Raw genomic sequence first — 22,517 nt, forward strand, 5'->3', positions numbered from 1 at the left:
GATGCAAATAACTGTAAAATAGGACTTTCAGTGGCTTTGTAAGCAACAAAAGTTATTCAACTGAGACTTGAGAGGCAAAAAGGGACGTCATAGCTTGACCAAACAAAATATTATACAGTAAATTGACTGGTGATGTCAACGACTCTATTTATTATTAACCAGAGACTTCTACTTCCAGGTTTGTATTTGCACATCAGGGAAAATGATAGTAGGAGTCAACAGCACATCAGGCCATAAGTACATTTTTCTTGCACGTTAGCACCTCACATATACTGACACTGTGTAGGTTTGTTGTCGACACGAAAAGAAGAAGAACCTCACATATTACAGCAGCAAATAGTGATAGTGTTTACCTTTATGTGATGATGTCTTTACCTATGTCTATTATACATTAACACACTCAAAATCAAAAAATCAAAAAGTACTTATTCAGTTTAGACCACAAGTGGCACTTATGAACGTCAAAATTATAAAAAAGAAAAGTTAGCACTTTACATGTCTCCTTATCTTTTGGGCCCTACCAGCGCTTCGAGACAAACATATGGCAAGTGCTGAGAAGAAACGCCGGAACAAACACTTTATTACACTAAGGGCGTAAATCACAAACGATGCTTCCTTATGTGAAGCAGCAAATCTATAGAGCTCTGTGATTGGTTTGTGTGTCACCCTGTGCGTCCACGCGCACTCTGAGACCTCATTTGTGAATACGGGTTTAAAAAAGTATAAAGCTTATATCACTTTTAGCCATTTTCTTTGAACCTCTACTTCGTCTACCAATTACCTATTTCACCCAGGCTCCTTCCAAGGGTTAATAGTTTTACTTATCAGCTTACGTGACCCCATACTAACGATGCTCATTAATAACCGACTTAATTACCTCCTTCTAGCCTTGAACTTAAGCGTTACCTAGCGAGATTAGTAACGTTTAGAGCACCTTTAATTAAGAGTCTAATATGTCAACAATTTACTAAGTATTTAACGAATAAATACATTAAATTAGGCACTGAAGCCAATTACAGCATACGTACTTAATTCGAGATCGAATTGGTAAATAATAATTCATACGAGACTTTATTAGTAGGTACTAATTGTAATTATTATGGCCGAAATCACCTGACACTACCTGTTTTGTGCTATTGTACGTTCTTCAGATAATAGAACCAATCGAACAAATATTTTGCTGCCAAACTAATACCTAACTTTATTGTTAACCAATTACACACTTAGCCCCTCCTACAGGCAATTTTATTCAGCAGTGGACGTCCTGTGATTCAAATGATGATGATGAATCAATTACCTACCTACTTGATGCATTATTATGCATATCATGGTGTAATTTTCTAGTCTTACAAGGCTCACGCCCGTATTCACTAACAATTACTACGAGGTCTCACAGTGCGCGTGGACTCACAGGGTGACACACGAACCAATCTCAGAGCTCTATTCAAGGCTGTGCGTTCGATTTTCTACTTCACTTAAGCAATAATCGTTTGTGAATACGGGCGTAAATACCTTTAATCGTGTCTCAAACACGTCACCGCGTTAAACTCTTAATCAATAAACTATCCTTTCTAATGAAGGCCCGCCGCGGCCATCGAAAAAGCATTAAGCGCTGTAATTAAGAGGGTATGCGCCGCACCACGTATAAATTTGCATGCCCTGCGGTCAGCGCAGTCGCCGCGTGGGTGACTCGAGGCACAAGCGGCGGGGGTTTTGATAGAATCTAGCAGTGTTGATAGATACTGGCAGATATAGATTTAATGGTTTGTGGCATATGATAAGTTTATTTCATAATTATTACGAGTAATTACTGATTCAATTATTTGTAAAAACTAAATTATTAATTCGTCTCTTAGGAAGATCTTTGATTTTAATTCATCTCAAATCTGAACGATATTTTTTTTCGATTGGGGAGGAAATTAATATAAGTATTCCAAAATCTGTAACAACGAAATAAATTCGTATAAAAGCCCGATAAAAGTTTACAATTTCAAGCTTGTTAGCTAGGATATTTTTTCCTGATACAAAAAACACATTTTGTGGACGTACGAAAAAGTCCCAGTCTCAGCTGTGGCCTGGCTATTTTAGAGAAAAAAAGTTCGTATCTGTTTAAGACTAGAAATTTTGGACAATCTAAAGAATGATACGTAAATTCAAGCATAAATTATATTGGGCTGTGTTTAGTTTAAATATAAAACGCAACTTTAAAAATGTAGGAAATAGTGCTGCAGCACACAATTATCCATTGTCTCGTACCCTCCTACCTCGTACAGATGGTATTTACCCGACGATACCACGAAAATTAGTGTGTGAAAACGACTGGCATTTAAAAACGTAGTTAAAACTTACTATAGGGGGAATAATAACAACATAAACGGGCACACCATTCCTTTTTCTCAGAGCCATTTCCAAATAATATGGAAAATGTCACGACGTTCTGAGCAGGCCACAACGCATCGTGCGGCTACGACTATACGACACAACCTCATTACGTATTGAGGACGAAGCACACTTATCAACCCGGAAACGGATCGCTACCGTATCAACTCGAGGCAGTCAGTATTCTTTGTATGAAACTCCATACTGCAACGCACACTTATCCGCATCGTAACGTTACCTCACCTCCCGTTTGACAGCGCGGCGAAAGGCGACATGGTGTTGATCCCTTTCCAGGTTGATAAGTTTGCTATGACCTTTACTCGTAAAAGAATATGTGCAATGTGCATCGGGCAATACAGCAGGACGTATAAATTTTCATACAGTGCGGTCAGCGGCCAGCACACAGTTGTGGTGCAAGTTATGAGCTATCAATTTACCACAATTGGTGGATATATTTTGTCCCCAAATGTAGTATTAACGGACAATAAGTATAAATTAATTGGACCTTAAATCTGGAATATAAGGTGGACTAATATTGATAGAGTATTCGATTAACGATTGTGTCGGTCAAACGTAATTCGGTGAAACGTTATTTTATAAGGTCTACCAAATGTACCCTGCATTTATAGTATTCAAAAGCAAGAAATGGGACAGTTAGGCTCATAAAAATGTTACTTGAGGCAATAGCCTCAATTATTTATATAATTTTCCTTTGCGTACTATTGCAAACTTTTTAAACATTAAATTAGTTAAATGTACAAATATCTAAAAATGATTTTTTTCATAAAGCTACGGTCTACGGTCATCTTGGCAGACATCTTACCGCAATAAATCCACCGGCACAAAAGTGAGAAAAATACGTGATATACATTACGAAAAAAATTCAAGACCCTTACGAATTTATTCACCCCGCTCACATAAGTCATCGCCATACAACAGCGGTCATACACGCTCGATTGATTTATCCGTACCTGCTAGTGAGTACTGGCTGATCTATAGCCCAGGCGAGATTTGGGCAGAGTAGTTAATAACAGAGAATACAGTTTGTTTTTTGCCTAACTGTAACTGTGACGTCATTGTTTTCAGCTTTGTATTAGACAGTACGTTAATTTTTCAGGATAGAAGCACAAATTTGATAGTCCTACAGGATTTCGGTTTTTCGGTAATTATGTTCAAGATTCGAATTCAGTTCTAGTCATTCTAACACGCTATGGTTTTTTCCCATGTTTACTTAATCTTAGCTTTTTGGCTTTCGTCAAGATGGTGATGAAGGTATCCAGCTAATCTTTCCGGGATCACATAAAATTTTCAACACCAAAGTTAAGGACTACTTATCTACTTGAAAAATACTTCATAAAAAACACTGATAAGCCACCTTTAAGTAATCCACGATGAACGTGCCTTAATTGCATTATCTACATTTGCGAAATTAATGTGCTTAAAATATTTAAACGAATCCTTGAAAAAGTTCCAATAGTTGTATTTCAAGTAATCTCTGTTCTCTTAGCTGCTCTATGCCTTGCACAGCTTAACCTCGATAGAGGTGCGATTTGTTGAAGCTGCAACACGGGCCCGAGTCAGGAAATAACCTGCACCTGCACCTGCAAATATCGGTGAAATCTTCACAACGTTACGTGGACTATGATAAATTTAGGAACAAAGTTGCGATGGAGTTTTCGGCACAAATGAACATTTATTACTATCTGTATCGTGTTCTCATTGATTATTATTGGTTGTATTTGCTTAATTTAATTATTACGATTACTGTATAGACACGTTGATTAAAACTTAATTTAAGGCATGGATTTAGGCTTGTGATTGGTTTTTAGTAACATTTAAACCGATCATTGGCTTGAAACTATTCTTGAATGAAGTTATACCAAAATGTCTTTTAATAATATTATGTTCTTGTCTATTAAGATTTAGAATGGCAACTAGAAGAAAGACAGTTATGGTTTCACATAAACGAGCATCGAAATTGTTTTATCTTTCAGAGCTTCATTTTGTGTATACGAATACGTTCTGGTCTTATCCTCTCTTTGAGGTACTAATTTATCAATGGGTACAGTCTGCATAATATTCGTCCATCAATCAGCGAGACAAGCTTGCAAGTGCATTCCATCTGCGGTCAATCAGCCTGTGTCAAAGGAACGCTACTCGCAACAGTAATCAGTGCCACCGTTGAAACATGTCAGGTTATGTGGCAAAATAAAGTAAGTACCTACTTATCTACACATATCTATGTAGTTACACTTTTAATAAAGAGGAAAGGTTTGATTGTTTGTTCGTTTTGAATAGGCTACGATACTACTGGATCGATTTGAAAAATTCTTTCACCTTTAGAATCCTACATTATTTTTGACGAATATAGATGGTACGGAGTTAACCGGGTCAGCTAGCTTAATATAAATATGTTTGAAGATTTAAATAGATATTCTATATTACAAAACTGACAAATAAATAAATACAAAATAAATTAGTTGTTTATGTTTTGAACTACATAAGGGAGAGTCCGCTAATTTGGACCAGTTTTTTTCAATCCCATTTTACACATAGTTTTCTTTTGTTTTTGCTAATGTCCATGGTATATAATAAAAGATACATTATTCAACTTACTATTTCATAAGTATTAATTAACATGATTGTTGTATATTAAGCACAAATCAACATAGTACGAGTTCAGAGCTTCGGTCCAATTTAGCCAACCGGTTCGATAATTTGTACCACAGGGTTACTAAATTGGATTTCAATAAATTTCAAGCCTATAAAAAAACTATGGCAAAGTATTATACGATATATTCTTAACAAATTAGGAAACGAATAGGAACAGTAGTTAATAACATAGACAATCGATATTGTTTTACACGTAATCAGGATTTTGAGTACAAGTTTTGTAATTCCAATTATCGTAACGCACACTTGTACCTAATCTACTTTGCCAGTCTTTTGCTTTCATTTATTGTTAGTCAAACATAACTACGCTATTAACTTCAAAATATGATTTACTAAAAAAAATTTCAAAATCCTTTGGTAAAGTTCCATACAACTTGATGTGGTACAATTTAGCCGACTAGGTGATAGTGCTTTTAAAAAATCGGTAAAAAATGTAGCTGATAAATACCGAAAAATGTTTCAAATAATTGTAATCCACACTAATTTACGCTTCTAAATAATATATTAGAATTACAAACTAAACATGTATTGTCAAAAATTACTTGAAAACAATGAAAAAATACTTTTCAAAATAAAACACACGTGTTCGTTGTCACGGCAAAAACCACATGGCCGATGTTAATTGATTTTATTTGTGTATCGCTGAGTGTTGCAATTACAGACATTCAATAAATACTTTACGAAATATGAGGGTGGTACAATTTACCCGGCGGTACAATATACCGAACTCTCCCCTAATATGACCAAATCATGGGCGTCATCTAGCTAGATATTCGCATCTCGTAAATTGAAAAAACGTAAATCATAGCACCGTAATTAAACCGCAAGCCCGTGGGATTATGTTAATTAACCGTTATAAGGTTCAATACATTCGCAGAGTAAATCTTATAATTATGTGCGACATTGAAGTCATGGCAATATATTTCCACCTACAGCTGACCTGGTGGTATACTTATTGATCGTAACGGGAGATATAAGTGATTACATTTAGACATAATGTACCTACCGTGTACAATTTTGTTGTAATATAGCTTTTATTGCAACTGGATAAGATGTGACATTGTTTAATTTGATATGTTATTAGTGGGAGGAGTGCTCGATGGACGAATCCATCTTACTAATATGATGATCGATGACTTGCATTCTCCACAATAATAGTCAAACTATTGTACAGAGGGCTGAGTGTGAGTTTTCATCTAACGCGCTCACTAGTGAGCGCATCAAAAAATGACATTAAATGTATGACGGATTGTAGATACAGCGCCCCTAGCGGGAAACGTTCAAAAACTAAAATTTTCATACATTTTTTAAACTCACACTCAGCCCACAGACGACTGCTTAAACAGGTAAAAACATTATGGCACTTGGACGGCCATTTTGGTGTAGTGGTTCGGATACGGACTAATATGCCGAGAGGCCCCGAGTTCGATTCCCGGCAGCGCAGAAATTGAAATGATGAATTTTAATTTCTGTGATGGGTCTGGGTGTTACTATGTATAATATGTATGTATTTACAAAAAAAAAGTATTTAAGTATGTTTATAACCGTTGTCTAGTACCCATAGTACAAGCTTTGCTTAGTTTGAATTGTTGTTTAAATTGTAATAGGTACGATTTTGCACCAAAATGTATAAGTCTGATATGCTTTTGTCTCTACATAGCACACTGTATCCTATTTCATACTTAAAACCAAGCGAGACATACCGATTCAAGTTTAACACAGAGTAAAATCTCAATCCTAGCCAATATAGAGCATCCCAGTAACCGAGCAATATCTCCCGGCTCTATGAAGCAGGTCGAACTCTATTCCATTTGCAGTATCTCTCTAGCACGAGATTTGAAACGGTTATGGCGCTGCACTGTCCTCGCTGGCTCTATGATCTCGTTAGGTTTTTGTGTTGCATTTTGATCAGTTTATCCTTGGATGTGTGAATAAATTGCTAGTTTAATGCTTCATTATTGATGACGTAACATGCTTAAATTAAAATCTTGGTAAGACCCAAATGGTGGTAGAGCAAGCATTTGTGGGACGAGTAAAAGTGCCCTGAAAAAGCCTGTTATACTGATGATTTTGTATGTATTTTATATGATGATGTTATAATGATAATTTGAAAATATTTTTACTATTGGTTGATAAAATATTTGAGGAAGGCTTTACGTTTAACACTGAATTAATATTCGATGAATCATCATGTAGAAATGCGCAAACAGCCAATTTAGGATTTGGTTAATCATTTAGAAACATTTAGACGACTCACTAAAAATCCTTATAAACGCAAAATTACCTATCTTCAAATGTACTACTAAAATGGTTCTTAATATTACCGTACTTCAAAAGATTTAATTTAACTTCCTTCATGCTTAGAGCATAATTTTGTCAAGGATCTTGGTCTCAAAGGTAATGGCGCGTGAAGACGTCACACCATAAGTTCTGAAGCCTGTGACGTCACATAAAAACCACCCATCTAGAAGCTTCAGATAAGAGCACGAAATGAGGAGAACTATTCACTTGGATTCACGATCGCGTAAAAATAATGGAGTTTTTTGAGTGGGAAAGGAGGAATATTGCATAGAAATATAGGGTTATCATCTGTGCAGCCCATAGGGATAATATAGAGAGATGCCAACTAATGCGCTGAGTTCGAAACTCAGTGTCGCATTAGAAATTGACACACACAAAGTAATCAAAATATGTGCTCATTATCCACTGCGGTATCAGTACTCAACGTTCGAATAATCTTGTAATCAAGCAATGTAAACTGTTTACATTATGATGTCTGCAGCAATGTGTTCTTGTTTTGGGCATATTGCTGCGACACCGGCCCCGCCCCCTTGTCACATCTCCCTTTAGTTTCTGTGATCTGTGATGCAGCCCTACAAGACACGATACTATCTTATCGTTGCATTATGTTGAGCTTTAGACAAAACATTTATGTGTATGTTTTTCAATAATGTCATGCTGTAGATACTATTCCAGTAGATTCTTTAGGATTGGTCTCTGGTCTCAGTTTAAAGGGTAAGGCAGCGTTTTTAAAGGAATGATTTATAATTTCTGTAAAGCTCAAAATGGTGATAAAGTCAGCGTCAAATAGTTCGTACACCTAAAGAAGCCATTAAGTTTGTCAAGAACTATTTGATATTGATTGTCAACCACAGAACAGGTACGATAAATAAAATACTAGTGTACAACTAAGTAACTGTTTACTAGTAATATCGGATCCCTACTTAAGTTTGAATCAATTTTACAATACATAGTTTACAGCTATTTCAAGTGACCTTTTAGCAACAGGATGGCAACTAGCGCAAAGTCGTAAACTTATGGATTGAGAGGGAACTTTTAATTAACTAAGGGGTATTTCTCTCAACGTCGTTTGGGACCGGTTGTAAAGTTTCAACGACTGTCAACAGACGGCAATTTGCTTAGCGACTCCTGGTCGATTCTCGATTGGGCTGTTTTTGTGCTGAATCGATTGTTGAGAGCAATTTGATGACGTCAGATTTTACTTTATACACTTTAAATGTATTTAATTATTTTTCTTTTTTTCTTTTTGTTAAATAAGGATCTCTATCGTAAATATTTGGAAGGATAGATGGATTGATGAATTTTTTTATTGTTCACAAGAAAATAATTATGAACGATTTTTTTCGGTCTTATCAATGGACAAATCTGTCGTTAAAAAACAACGAGAGGTTTCATTTAAAAAATTAGGTATAACAATAGACAAATAGGCATTTATCACCATAACTGAGATAGTCTGACTGTAAAAACGGTAAAAGAATCAACTGTATGGCCTGGTTCCAAGTTTAAGAGATTATCCACAGGCGTGAATCAAAATAACTAATGATTAAGAGCACGTGAACTGACAGACCACAAGCACGATAGAAGATGATAGCCCAAAAACAAGACACACGATACCCAAATTCTTCCCGCTCATTTCTCCAACATAAACGTCAACGTAAAGTATGGTTTCACAAAGCAGTAAGTCACTAGGAGCCACGATAACAACTCGCGGCGATATATCGCCCTGCATACTCAGCCTGAGATTTTAGGTGCACCGTTAAGCTCAGTTTCCACCAAGGCGCAGAGGTGCGAAGCGGAGCAGAGTAGTGTTTTGAATAACCAATCAGATTCCATTATTTGCACAATTGCACATCTCCACTCCGCCCGTTCCGCTTCGGTGGAAATGGAGCGAGCGGAGAAGTGTCAAGCGCACTTATTTTTCTATATTTGACAGAGGCGGCGGCTATTCCCACCAAAGCGGTGCGGTGTTACATAGATAGCAATAGACTGACAGCTACGCACAGCTCATATATCCGCATCTCGTCTCCGCACCGCTCTGCTCTTCTCCGCTCCGCTCCGCAATAGCCTGCCAGCTTGGCCACAAATCTCCTCTCGTTCCTACACCGCTCCGCTCTTCTCCGCTCCGCTCTTCTCCGCTCCGCTTTAGTGGACTTCGTACGCTAGTCTAGATTTTAGGTGCACCGTTAAGCTCAGTTTCCACCAAGGCGGAGAGGTGCGAAGCGAAGCAGAGTAGTGTTTTGAATAACCAATCAGATTCCATTATTTGCACATCTCCACTCCACCCGCTTCGCTTCAGTGGAAATGGATCGAGCGTAGAAGTGTCGAGCGCACTTATCTATACTATCTATACTAGTCTATACTAATATTATAAATGCGAAAGTAACTCTGTCTGTCTGTCTGTCTCTCTTTCACGCCTAAACCACTGAACCGATTTGGATGAAATTTGGCATAGAGGTAGTTTGAGTCCCGGCAAAGGACATAGGATAGTTTTTATCCCGGTTTTTTTAAACAAGCGACGCGCGCGATGAAGTTTTTCTGTATCAGACAAAATTCCACGCGGGCGAAGCCGCGGGCGGAAAGCTAGTTTTTCTATATTTGACAGCTGCGGCGGCCGCCAAAGCGGTGCGGAGAAGAGCGGAGCGGTGCGGTGTTTCATAGATAGCAATAGACTGACAGCTACGCACAGCTCATATATCCGCATCTCGTCTCCGCACCGCTCTGCTCTTCTCTGCTCCGCTCCGCAATAGCCTGCCAGCTTCGCCACAAATCTCCTCTCGTTTCTACACCGCTCCGCTCTTCTCCGTTCCGCTTTAGTGGACTTCGTACGCTAGTCTAGATTTTAGGTGCACCGTTAAGCTCAGTTTCCACCAAGGCGGAGAGGTGCGAAGCGGAGCAGAGTAGTGTTTTGAATAACCAATCAGATTCCATTATTTGCACAATTGCACATCTCCACTCCGCCCGTTCCGCTTCGGTGGAGATGGAGCGAGCGGAGAAGTGTCGAGCGCAATTCTTTTTCTACAGATTTTAAACAAACAACTTGAGAAAATCGAACTGCTTAAGCCGGGAATCGAACTGACGACTTGCTTGCTGGGCGACTGCTCTTCCACTAAGCTACTTAGATTTATTTAAAACTAGCTTTCCGCCCGCGGCTTCGCCCGCGTGGAATTTTGTCTGTCACAGAAAAACTTTATCGCGCCCGTCCCTGTTTCAAAAACCGGGATAAAAACTATCCTATGTCCTTTCCCGGGACTCAAACTATCTATATGCCAAATTCATCAAAATCGGTTCAGTGGTTTAGGCGTGAAAGAGAGACAGACAGACAGTTACTTTCGCATTTATAATATTACTAGTAAGATAGTATAGATTTAGTTTGAGAAGCGACTCTAATCGCTAAGAATTTTTCTACAGAATTTGATAGGGGCGCGGGGCGGAGAAGAGCGGAGAGGTGCGATGTTTCATAGATAGCAATAGACTTGGCAGCTGACAGCTACGCACAGCTCACATCGCCTCTCGTCTCCGCACCGCTCCACTCTTCTTCGTTCTTCTCCGCTCCGCTTTGGTGGAAATAGCCTGCCAGCTTCGCCACAAATCTCCTCTCGTTTCCTCACCGCTCCGCTCTTCTCCGCTCCGCTTTAGTGGAATAGCCTGCCAGCTTCGCCATACATCTCCTGTCGTCTCCGTGGAAACCGGGCTTTATTCCGCACTTTGGTAATATATTGCCCAGTCTTAAAATCTGGCTGCTAGCGAGCGTATGAACAAATTCTTCAACGAAAATTCTGGGGATACCGTAAAGCATATGCAGCGCTTTCGGAGCTTATGAGACTATAGTATAAAATTCTAAAGCAATATCCTAGATTCTTTTATACTTTATTTACATTAAGCGGTGGTCAGCGTTGCAAGCGCGGACAAACCACATGCTTACGGTATAGACCGCAAAATACTCGCCAGTTAAAGTTGCTTAATTTATTTTTAAAGCTCTTGCCTACGGCTTGGTGCACGTGTATTTTTGTCTGCCATACAAATATATAGCTTAATGTCACTTTGAAACAATCTAGCTTCCTACTGGATATTTAACTAAAAAATCATCATCATCAATCATTCCTTCCATTTCAACCTATTTCTTTAGAAACCAATTCGGAAACTTGGGTGCAACCACTGTGAACCTTAATGGTCTTGTAGCGATAGATCACGTAGGTTTTTGTTTAGGACACCTGACAAGACAGAATACTAGGTAAATCATAAGTATGATTTAAAGAAAACAAAGCCAAATCTATCAGAGAGAAAAAAAAGAAAATAAATACGTTGTCTTGCTATTGCAACTCAGACAAAAAGTTAGACGTCCAAACTAAAATGATACTAACGAAATATGGGGCATGGCATAAATCTACGGAAAACTTCTATCTAACCCTGGCCAACTATTACATCAGCCGCAGTTAGGGCGAAGCGAACGCAATGAAAAATGGATCACTCATCTATCATAAACTCTTTTCGACGGATCCTGCAAAAACTTACCGGCGACGTGAATAATGTCATGCGAAATTAAATCCTGTAGGCTAGGGCACTAGGTCCTTCGAACGTCGAAAAAAAGAATTTTCAAATGCGGTTAAAAAAGAAAAGAAAAAAGGAAAGGAATTTCTTTAAAATACTCGAAAAGTAATTTTGTTTAGTAGGTAACACGTAGTAATTTGGCAATATTTCCCATTAATCCTATTTTTTCACTTTCATGATACGAAACAGTCTATCAGGTACCTACTCTACCAAAAACTTTCGAATTATATCTTTCAAAAGAAGTTAATTCATTCTTGGTGGTTCAATAGAATGCAATGTAAGATAAATAAATAAAGCAGGATTTCATATTCTTATTATTTTTTTAAGATGTTAAAATCATCATATCGTATTTCTCAATCAAGCCCACCCATAAGAACCTCATGAGAATTAAATTGTATTTACCGCGTAGGATTTTCTTAGTGCCTCTTTTAATTATCTCATATCATAAAAAGTACAGTAGCCTATCCCCTAAACTAAAGGGCTATAAAGAACAGATGACGTGCCACACTCCGCGACAACTTTTGGTTTTCTCCGGGCTTCGTCAGCCTGAAATAGTCCAAATGCAATGATATTATATCCAGAAAGAGCCTAAATTAATATACACTCGACGTCAAATAAATCGCACCTCCCGCGACAAGCATTTTCAAACGTATGCATCGCCACTTCCCACCAATATTGGTATTTGGTACCATTTAAAAGCCTAGTTCTAACCTTCATTTCATTAAAGGAAAGGTTTGTACCCCAAAAATGTGTCTTTAGAAGGATCCAGAGTCACTTCTTCAAAAAATAGGTAGTTACGCTAGAGCCAACTTTTATGGCTATAAAACTGTTAAGTTGGGTTTAATTGCTATCCGTCTGTTAAAGAGGACACGTGAAATCATTATTTGGTTTTATAACCATAAAAATTGGTCTAATTGATCCCATAGGTGGGCCCAAAGTGAGGTATTTTTTCAAGTCACATTTATGGTATATGTTAATAAATTTATTAAGAAATTAAATGTGTTTTTCTTTAAGGATATTTATTGGGCTTTCAAATAACACCAATATTGTTGGGGTACCATGATTGTGTCAGAAGAAAATCGTTAAAGTTCGCGTCGCGGAAGGTGCGGTTTATTTGATATTGAGTATAGTTTCGACATTTTTCAGTTAGAAGAGTTATAACTATTTTTTAAAAAATCTTAATTTCGCGTTGTCCGCGGTTTGGTGTAGTGGTTCAGAACGGACTACCTACTATGCCGAGAGGTAACGGGTTCGATTCCCGGCCGGGCAGAAATTGAAATGATGAATTTTAGTTCATGTAACGGGTCTGGGTGTTTTCTATGTATAATAATAATTATGTATGTATAAATTTACAAAAAAAAGCATTTAGGTATGTTTATATCCGTCGTCTAGTACCCATAAAGCTTGTACAGCTTTGCTTAGTTTGGGACTAGAGGCGCAGTGTAAAATGTCCAAGGATATTTATATTTATTTATACATATTTATCTCTGAACCATACTTAATACCATACCCTTATGAAATCCTGAATTAAATCTGATTGGTTACACATTTCTTCACTTCTTCGTTTTGACGGGAACCGGGACGTAAAATTGCCCTGCACTTTTTTACATCCCTTTGATATCACATGAGATTTTGATATGTATGTCATTATTATAAATTACTCATACTAAATAATATTACTATGTCAGTTTAATCAGATAAATCAACGCTCCGTCAGATACCGTCACAAAACTATAAATATTGCACGAGATTACGTAGTCAATTAGTTTCATTTGCTATTAATTAGTGACGTAACAACTATCTTCAGTTCTTGGTAAAGCGTCTATGAGATGAATAAACTTGTTATTTGGCTAAGAAGGAAAATCGTATTTATTTAAGGTACATAATTAACTAATCCATTGATAGGAAGAGCTACACAGGAAAAGGCCGACCGAAAAAACTATTTCTTTCCTTAATAGGGTGTTGATAAACAAAACAATTAATTGAATTTAAATCCCTTACTGTATTTTGATTTTATTAATGATGAATTTTAATTTCTGTGTCGGGTCTGGATGTTACTATGTATAATATGTATGTATTTACAAAAAAAAAAGTATTTAAGTATGTTTATTTATATCCGTTGTCCATTTACCCATAGTACAAGCTTTGCTTAGTTTGGGACTAGAAGCGTAGTGTAAAATGTCCAAGGATATTTATTATTATTATTATTTATTATTTTTGCGCTTGGAGTAACTCATCTTTAACTACCAACTCCTCCAATTTTCTTCTGGTTTCAGGAACTTCGTTTAGGATCCATTCACAGTTATATTTTCCCCCGGGACAAACTTAGCCCTGTCCAATAGAATTTACATCCTGGCTACACCAGTAGGCCTAGGATGCGCGCCACGATCACCTTTTAACGCGCCATTTTTTTAAAGATTATTAGCAATTTGTATTGCCCAAATAACTAATAGTCGCGTTAGCCCCTCGTGTTAAGCTAAATAAGCTTGTGTTACGAGTGGGCTCACCACAATAGTCGAGCGGCGGTGGGATTCGAACCCGCGTTCCTCGGATCTCGAGTCGGCCAGTCTGACCCCTTCACCGTTCGGCTATCGTGGCTATAAAATTATATCGATTTTACGCGATAAGCTCATTCATTTATCGTCATAAATCATCGATAAGGTTTTATCACGGCGCGCAACCTAGCCCGGCTGGAACTAGAATATGGTGAGAGGTAGAAGTGAGAATGCCACCTTAGGTAACTCTACAAAATTAGAGAAGTACATATTCCTTAGGTACCTACTTTGATCTCTGATATCCAAATTTTCGATTCATCTTAAACAGATAGTATGTTATTTTCTAAAGCCTGTAAGCCTCTAAGATTTGTATTTAATGTATTAAGTAGGTACTAGTTTAGCCAAATAGCAATAATTGGCTGGTAACATGTAGGTATTCCTGAATAAACAAACATTTCAAACGTTACTTGACGAAGGCTCGTAATTAAAGGGAATACGTGAATTCCTGCCTCAGTGTCAGCGTTTAAAGTCTAACAATGTAAACAGCTGATCTAGCTTCACACTGTGATACCTTATCTAGTTGTAATAGGCGCTATTTTGGAACGAAATTGTAAAGTCTGATGTGATATTGTAGTTACCCTTGGGATTGTATTTGCTACTAGAATAAATTAGATAGAGAGAAAGCGGCTTAAAAGCGAAAGTTTATTCTAATTTCAATTTTGGTAGAATTGCTCTATAAAATAAGTTTATTGTGTGAAGGGCAGAATAAGAAATCTCTTTTAAGACAATTTTGCTAATGGGTGATTTAAGTTCTGCGTAATATTTTGTTGGTTTTATCAACGTAGTACTTATTATTATTCTGTGGTTTTATTTCGTATCGAGGTAAAACATAAACGCATCAGTTACTTTGGTTCTCATACTGCTCTCTTAATTTCACGAAAGGACACTCAACACCTCATCACTCTATTGCCTTTTGGTGACCTAGAGACTTCTAGTGGGGCACATAATAAAGGACCACGTCTCCGTTTCATACGCTATCAATGACAGTTGAGGCAAAAACTCGGAAACTGGGAAACGTAGTGTAGTGTAGGCAGGCTTTCCACAAGATCTGGTGAAGGTCGCGGGAAGCATCTGGATATGGACAGCGCAGGGCCGGCGCCTTGTGGAAATCTTTTAGGAGGTCTATGCGGTCTATTCATTCGTGTCAGCTAAATGATGTTCACAGCTGGACAAAGATTATTCCCAAGGATTTCCACAATGCTGATGATGATTATTATTCTATTGTCCACTGACCTTGTCTCGCAGCATGTCCCGCACCCTGGTGGCCTGGTGCCGGCTGCGGTGCAACTCCAGCTGCAGTTCCAGGCAGCGCTCCTGCCAGTTCACGGCCGCGTCCGCCGCCGCCAGCTCGTACTCCAAGGGGTCCAGGCGGGAGGAGTGGGCGATCGGTCTGGAGAAGAAAAAAACATCAATTAAATGTTGTGGAAGAAGGATGCGGGACTATTCCCACCTCTCGTTCCCACCGCTGCAACTCCTGTGTAGCAAGGTACAGCTTGACCTCCATAAAAACCCAACCAATGAAGGTCAAGTTTTTCCCGGGGGAAAGTTAAACTGTTATTGGACCAGCAACGAAATTAATCAGAAGAACATAGGAGTTCGAAGTTAAGGTTCGACTTCCCTCCGTTGCAAAGCGGATGGCAAAGGTATTAAACCTTTGTTTGTCACCTGTCATCATCATAATTTAAACCTTTAAGAAAAGATATGCACCACGGACAATAAATATAATTGGAAGTTAAGTGGAAGAAGGATAGTGTGAAATAAGTGCTATAAAATTTTGAAGGCACATTGCTCCTTAAATGTGGAATAGCAGTCCATCATAACACTTTCGAAATACAAAAACCTAATTTTGCTTTGGTGGCACGTGGCACTTCGCTCAATTGGGATGGTCTTCGCTAAAATTTAAATCTATCATTTGACTTTCGAATTCACACAAGTACCTATGCTTGCGGTAGATGTAAGTTTAAAAACAATGCACCTTTCAGTGATTACTTACAAATTGCAACGTCTGAAGCCACTGAAGTATGCATACATGAAACCCCTTATTAATCCATCACAAACTTATTAAACTCAAAAAGTCATACAACTCGTCTGAAATCCTTCAACCGCGTTCAGTGACTCGGGTGGAATAAACCTTGTCCCTGGGCAACCAAATACAATTACCCACGTCAATATTGAAGCATAATCTCTGTTCTTTCGTCATTTCATACAATTAAGGGTTGTTCAACCTTGACAAGTTGGACGTAATTGAAAAAAGTTCCATTTTACGGACCAATTTTGGCAGGTGTAGTGAGAGACGAACACCACATCACCACCACAGAATAATAATAATGAATCATACTCATACTCGTAATGTAATCTTATTGAATTAGCAGCAGCATTGAAAGCAGTAGTTTTGACAGGTGACAAAAAAAACTTTTAATTTCAGAAAACTGTGCATGTTTTGCTACAAAAAAAAAATGTGGAATTTATAAATATTTTCTTGAAACAAAATAGCCTAACTACTAAAGAGGAGAATTGGAGCCTTAAATAACATATAATTTTAACACGGATGATACGGATAAGCGTTACAGGTTGGAACAAAAGCTCCAATATGAGACTATGTTTGCCATCTAGGAATTAAACCCATAGGACCTCCAGGAATTCCCATAACCACTAGACTAGGTCAAGGGTAATTGAATCTGACTCGAAAGTTGTAATTTCTCACATACAGCAGTAATTTTCACACCCATCTCAAAAATCGAGCTTTTACGCGTTAATCCATGATCAAGCCATAAATATCATTTTATCAGCTGACACCTATTCAATGACCATAAAGCCTTAATATCGATGATACATTGTGAAGTAGACACATTAACACTGTCAATGTAATAAATTGAAATCGTAAAATACGCGGGCTTGCTTCAAAAATGCATCGAAGCCGCTACAACGTTCCACCATAAATATTCTATACAGTTCATTAATTTAAATTCACAATATTCGTCTACGGTATGCTTTTAAAAGCCTGTCATGGACGGTACGACTGGTACAATGCAAGACGACGTATTTATATCTTTCAGAATGACACACATGTGTCATGTGTTTGAAAAATGATCCTATAACAGATGTAACTGAAGATTGAACATTGACAGCTTTGACCATCAAAGTCTTGAAAACAGAAAGAGGGCTCGGTCACGGTATAACTTGTGGTATAACCACTATTGGAGACGGATAGAAAAATATTTCAGGGCACTGATAAACACCGTTTGCCAAGAGAAAAGACTTGGGCAAAAGTTCATAGCAAAAAAAATAGAGAACCGCCAGCAAGGAAAAAGTATAATATAATTTATTAATTAAACTTCTATTTCTTATAAAAACAATTATTGAAGTTGAAGCATAGTATCTGTACAGAGTAGTCTGTGCGTCAACAGCACTCTTTATTCATAGTTCAGCAAGCCCCGGTTTTGCCGCGTCAGCCCACTTCAAATGCAAGCTTATTAATTAAATTTCAATAATTAGTATGCCACTTTGCACAATGCAACCAATATATTGTTAAAATCCACCAATCACGCAGCAGTCAGACCCCACATACATGTCCCATCCATCCCCGCATCCTATGCGGCGGGACATATATGTGGATGGCGGGACATCCACATATATGTCCCGCCATCTAGCGGATCTTTCATTCGCGAAAACCCTCATTGATAAGCAATGATTTGACTAAAAAACAATTGCAAATCATTTATTGTATTTGAGATCCAAAGCCCAACTTTAAACCCTCTTTGCTTTGGATATATGAATATCCATAGCCACAAGATTAAGGTAAATTAATCTTATTATTACAACAATTCAAGCTAAACACCGTAGCATTGGTAGAAGTAGCACATTTTAAGGTAGCTACTTAACGAATTTATACCAAAGAAAACTTAATTCAACATACACGATCATTAACTTACCATCAATTTACTGCTTGTTATTGTATTCACCCAGTAAATTGTTGTTTGATATAAATTCGGCAAGGCCATTAATTATATTTTACGGAATGCCCATTTTCATTTAAAACCCAATATACTTGGCCATTCATTGCACACGGCTTAACCGTGGCCCGCTACATGTTGGATTAACCCTACACAATTGAGGGATTATTAATTTTCAATAATTAATTCGGACGGTCGAATGTACCATTGGTTTTGCGATAGAGAAATTAAACCAATTTATGGGGACTTTAGTCCCGAAATTTTATTGCAATTTGGTAGAAATGTTTCAAATGTAGGTGAAAGTTTGAAAATATTATCTAGGTTTATGAATAATTTATTCACCAAATGACAAGGACAGTAAAATAATGTAATTTTGAGTAGTGATAGTAAGTAGATAATAAATACAAGCATTTGTTTACTAATAAGTAGGTAAAATATGTTTAAACAAAAAAGTATTTCAGTATGTTTAACCCGTTCACTGGTACTCATAGTACAAGCTTTGCTTAGTTTGGGACTAAATGAAAATTCACAAAATGTCCCAGAATTTATTTTCTTACTTTTGAGTTAATTAAATCAAAGTTATGTTACTAAATCAATATTGATAAGCTACGAAAACGTTACATTAAGTTCTATACAGCCTGGCATCTACTAAATCAATAGTAGGTATTGCTGTGGTATTGTAATAAGATCCTATTATAATAATGTGTATCCTATCATTATGATAATCCTGATCGAAGTGGCATGCCATTGTAGTGTGCATAATTCAACTCGCAAGCAATATGTTCTATTAATTGGATGGAAGTGCAGCCCGATCAATTAACTGTTTAACAGCATGTTAACTGACGGTTTCAATATAAACTGGTTTATGTCACCGGGCCTATAGTTAGGTCAAAGTTTTGATTGAAAAGGAGAGGGTATGTTGTAAACACAGAAGTGTCAGTCAAATTGCCATTTATGTAATAAATAGGTACTCTAATCAACACGCACGGTATTATGAAAGTAATGACCTGTGACAAGTCACTCGTTCGTTCGTTTCAGCCGAAAGACGTCCACCTCCTCCAAGGTTTTACTTTCAAATAATAAAAAAATCCTCGTCTTCTAACGTGTGGGTTTTAAGAAGTTAAGTTAAGTTTTGCAATCCTGGTTGTAATATTTTTTAGCGTTAGGAGTCGCATCTCAAACTAATTTGAAAATTATAAATAACTTGAAAAAATCGAACTGCCTAAGGCGGGAATTGAACCCACGACCTTCCGCTTGCCGGGCGACTGCTCTTCCAATTCAAAACTGCAGTTCGATTTTTTTCAAGTTATTTTTATTTTGCAATCCTGGTATCAGATTATTCACAATTTACACAATTGGTTGTTAAGAGCCAGGAGTTGCGACCCATCCAAACTACCTAGATAGTGTAATTTATTACGTGCTTCCCTTGGGAAACAAACTAAGGCCTAGATTGAAAGATTTCAGCTGTTTAACCACTACAATTACGGAGTGAAGAACCAATAGTTAGTCTTCGTTACTTATTTAATTACCTACTTTACTGTTTCACACAATACCTTACATTGCGTCATAACAAATCACGATCGGACTGTATACAGGGTGGAAACGATAAGTGATCTCACTCGATTGTTTCTAACTAAACAAGATATCGTAAAACTGGTTACTGATCCTAAAAGTGCTTCACGAGCTCTATCCAACGGTATCAATAATAGGTTACAGAATAAACTGGATCTATCCAAAAATTCAATCAACTTTTAGGCAGTAATACTTAGTTTAGAAATAATTGAATCAGATCACTTGTTGTTTCCACCCTATATAACGATAGATTAAAACTATTTCTTAATATAAATCTTGTAACTGCAGCCTTAAAAGTATTAACGTGGTTAAACCGTCTTATGCCATATCAAACTCAATAATAATTATCTTGACAAACATACCTCTACAATAACACTGTTACTCCGTACATTCTTCTGACATCATGTAACTAATTTGGGAAACGAGCTAATCATCCTCATACTTAAAAACATTTCAAGTTAAAAGTATGCAAATTATCTACACGCTTATCGTGGCTTCGAAAACCTATTAGTCACCGATAAAATTGACTGGACAAATGGACAAGAATTATTCTTACACTTAAGATTGCAAAATAGAATTTTAGGTGATATTTGTGAGGATTCCTGTATTTATTATGCTATCATGTACCTATTTAGCATTATAAACATGATTTTTACTTGAAAAAGTCGACCTTCTCACATGCTGCTTGTTTTGCTGTTAAGCTATGCAACATTAATAAAGTTGTAAAAACCGATAGAGAATGCATTACTTGATTACTATTGGGTTTGAGTATGATTCGGTATATAAGATTTTAAACTTTCGCGTTCCATTTCAATTAAAAGTCAATGTAACTCATTAATGAACGTCGCGTTAAGACCCGTGTCTTACTATTTTAATTAATTTGGGATAGTCTACTTTCAAATTAAAAACCATATTTTAATTGTAAAAACTGCACAAGATAACGGTGAAATCGTAGTTTCCAAAACCCAAGTCATTGTTTAAAAAAAAAAGAAAACAAACAATAGCTTTGCGGAGATCGAACCCTCAACCACTACCTTCAGTCAACGTCACAATCCACTCAACCATACCATCATCACGCGCTATTGACGATCAACGAGCTAGTTCGCAACAACTTACCTAGGTGGCGGTGGTGGCGGCTCCCTCGACCGCCTCGGCATCAGCCGCGGGCTGTTCGGCGTACTGGCCGAGTGACCAGCCCCGCTCAGGTCGGTGAACCTCGCCAGAGGGTCGAAGATCTGCGACAACCGCCTCGACCGCTCCTCAGACATTATAACACTTAACACTACACAACACTAACAAATATATCACATCACGACACCACAGTGTCACAGTTAAATCACAACTGAACTATTTCGATTTTGGAACACACTCCGCGCCTACGCCCGGTAGATGTCGCGCGCTCTGACGTTTCTTTTGGCGCGCTAACGACGCGGCGGCCATATTGTGATTTTCACAGCTTTGCGCGCGCCGTTTTTAGAACGCTGAAAAAGAAAAACAAAGGTTAGACGAGTAGGTGAGAGATTAGGCAAGGTGAGGCAATTAGTCGCCAATAGGACGGAATAGCTTTGGACGCGACAAAATTAATGTCAACACAAAAGCGGCGTCTAACGGAAGTCTATTTGAGTAGTGTTGACAGCTCTAAGAAAAGAAGTTACTTTAAACGGGGCGTGGTTTTGTATAGGATTTCATGACTTCTTTGTGGCCATTATGTAAATGAGTCGTTTTAAAAGGATTATTAACAAAAGCCGCTAGGTTTTTAGTGTTGTAAAGGCACATTTTCATACAAATAACTTCAAAATGAAAATTAATACAGCTCATTCCTTACAAAATAAAAAATAAAAACACAACGTTTTACTGATGTGGACAGCGAATGACTTAATAAAAAACAACTGAATTTCAGTATCAAAACATAATAAGAAAGCAGTATTTCGTTTAATATAACAACAAAGTGACAATATAATTAACAATAAAACCGTTTACAATCACCGCCAAAGTTTTAATAACTCCTACTCAGCCGTAAAACTATTTTGGAGTACATTAACGACTTTTGGCTGGGGATAGGGTTGCCAGATCTAACATCTTTGAAAAATCGTAGATTTTCTAAAATATTTCCCAGATAAGCTGACTTTAAAGTATTACCTATTTGGAATTTGATAAAATAAAGTAAAAAGTAAAAATCACAATGAATGTCAATACTCATACATTTTTTATTAGTTAGACTGGGTTGCACCATCTTACTTTAACTTTAAAAACGTCAAAAATCTGTCAAACTCCATACAAAAAACACCGGTTATAGTTATGGTTAAAGTAAGTTAGTGTAATAAATTCAGCCTTGGTATTTACTTTTGAATGGACGAGTCATTATCTAAATACTGACATCTTATGTAGTTCTAATAGGTACGATTCAGCAACAGAAATGTGACAGTACCTTTTTACCTGACTTAGTAATTAGTGACAACCCTGTATTATACCAATTTGGTGGGTAAATCACAACTTTTCGGAGAGTTAGCTTACCGGATGTTCTAAACAGATGATC

General features: G+C 37.4%; 1 protein-coding gene across 1 annotated transcript; it reads right to left on the bottom strand.

Moving 5' to 3' along the window:
- Positions 1 to 14,257: 14,257 nt before the first annotated feature.
- Positions 14,258 to 21,456, bottom strand: LOC114356289 (uncharacterized). The gene is made up of 3 exons (XM_028309379.1): positions 21,098 to 21,456; positions 15,690 to 15,846; positions 14,258 to 14,293 (listed from the first exon to the last, which is right to left on the bottom strand). Exons 1-3 carry the CDS (start codon positions 21,247 to 21,249, stop codon positions 14,258 to 14,260), a joined length of 345 nt encoding a protein of 114 aa, XP_028165180.1. The 5' UTR covers positions 21,250 to 21,456.
- Positions 21,457 to 22,517: the final 1,061 nt, after the last annotated feature.

This window comes from Ostrinia furnacalis, unplaced genomic scaffold (genome assembly GCF_004193835.3).
Source record: "Ostrinia furnacalis isolate ACB-3 unplaced genomic scaffold, ASM419383v2 OfSCF2709, whole genome shotgun sequence".
In the NCBI taxonomy this organism is placed as follows: domain Eukaryota; kingdom Metazoa; phylum Arthropoda; class Insecta; order Lepidoptera; family Crambidae; genus Ostrinia; species Ostrinia furnacalis.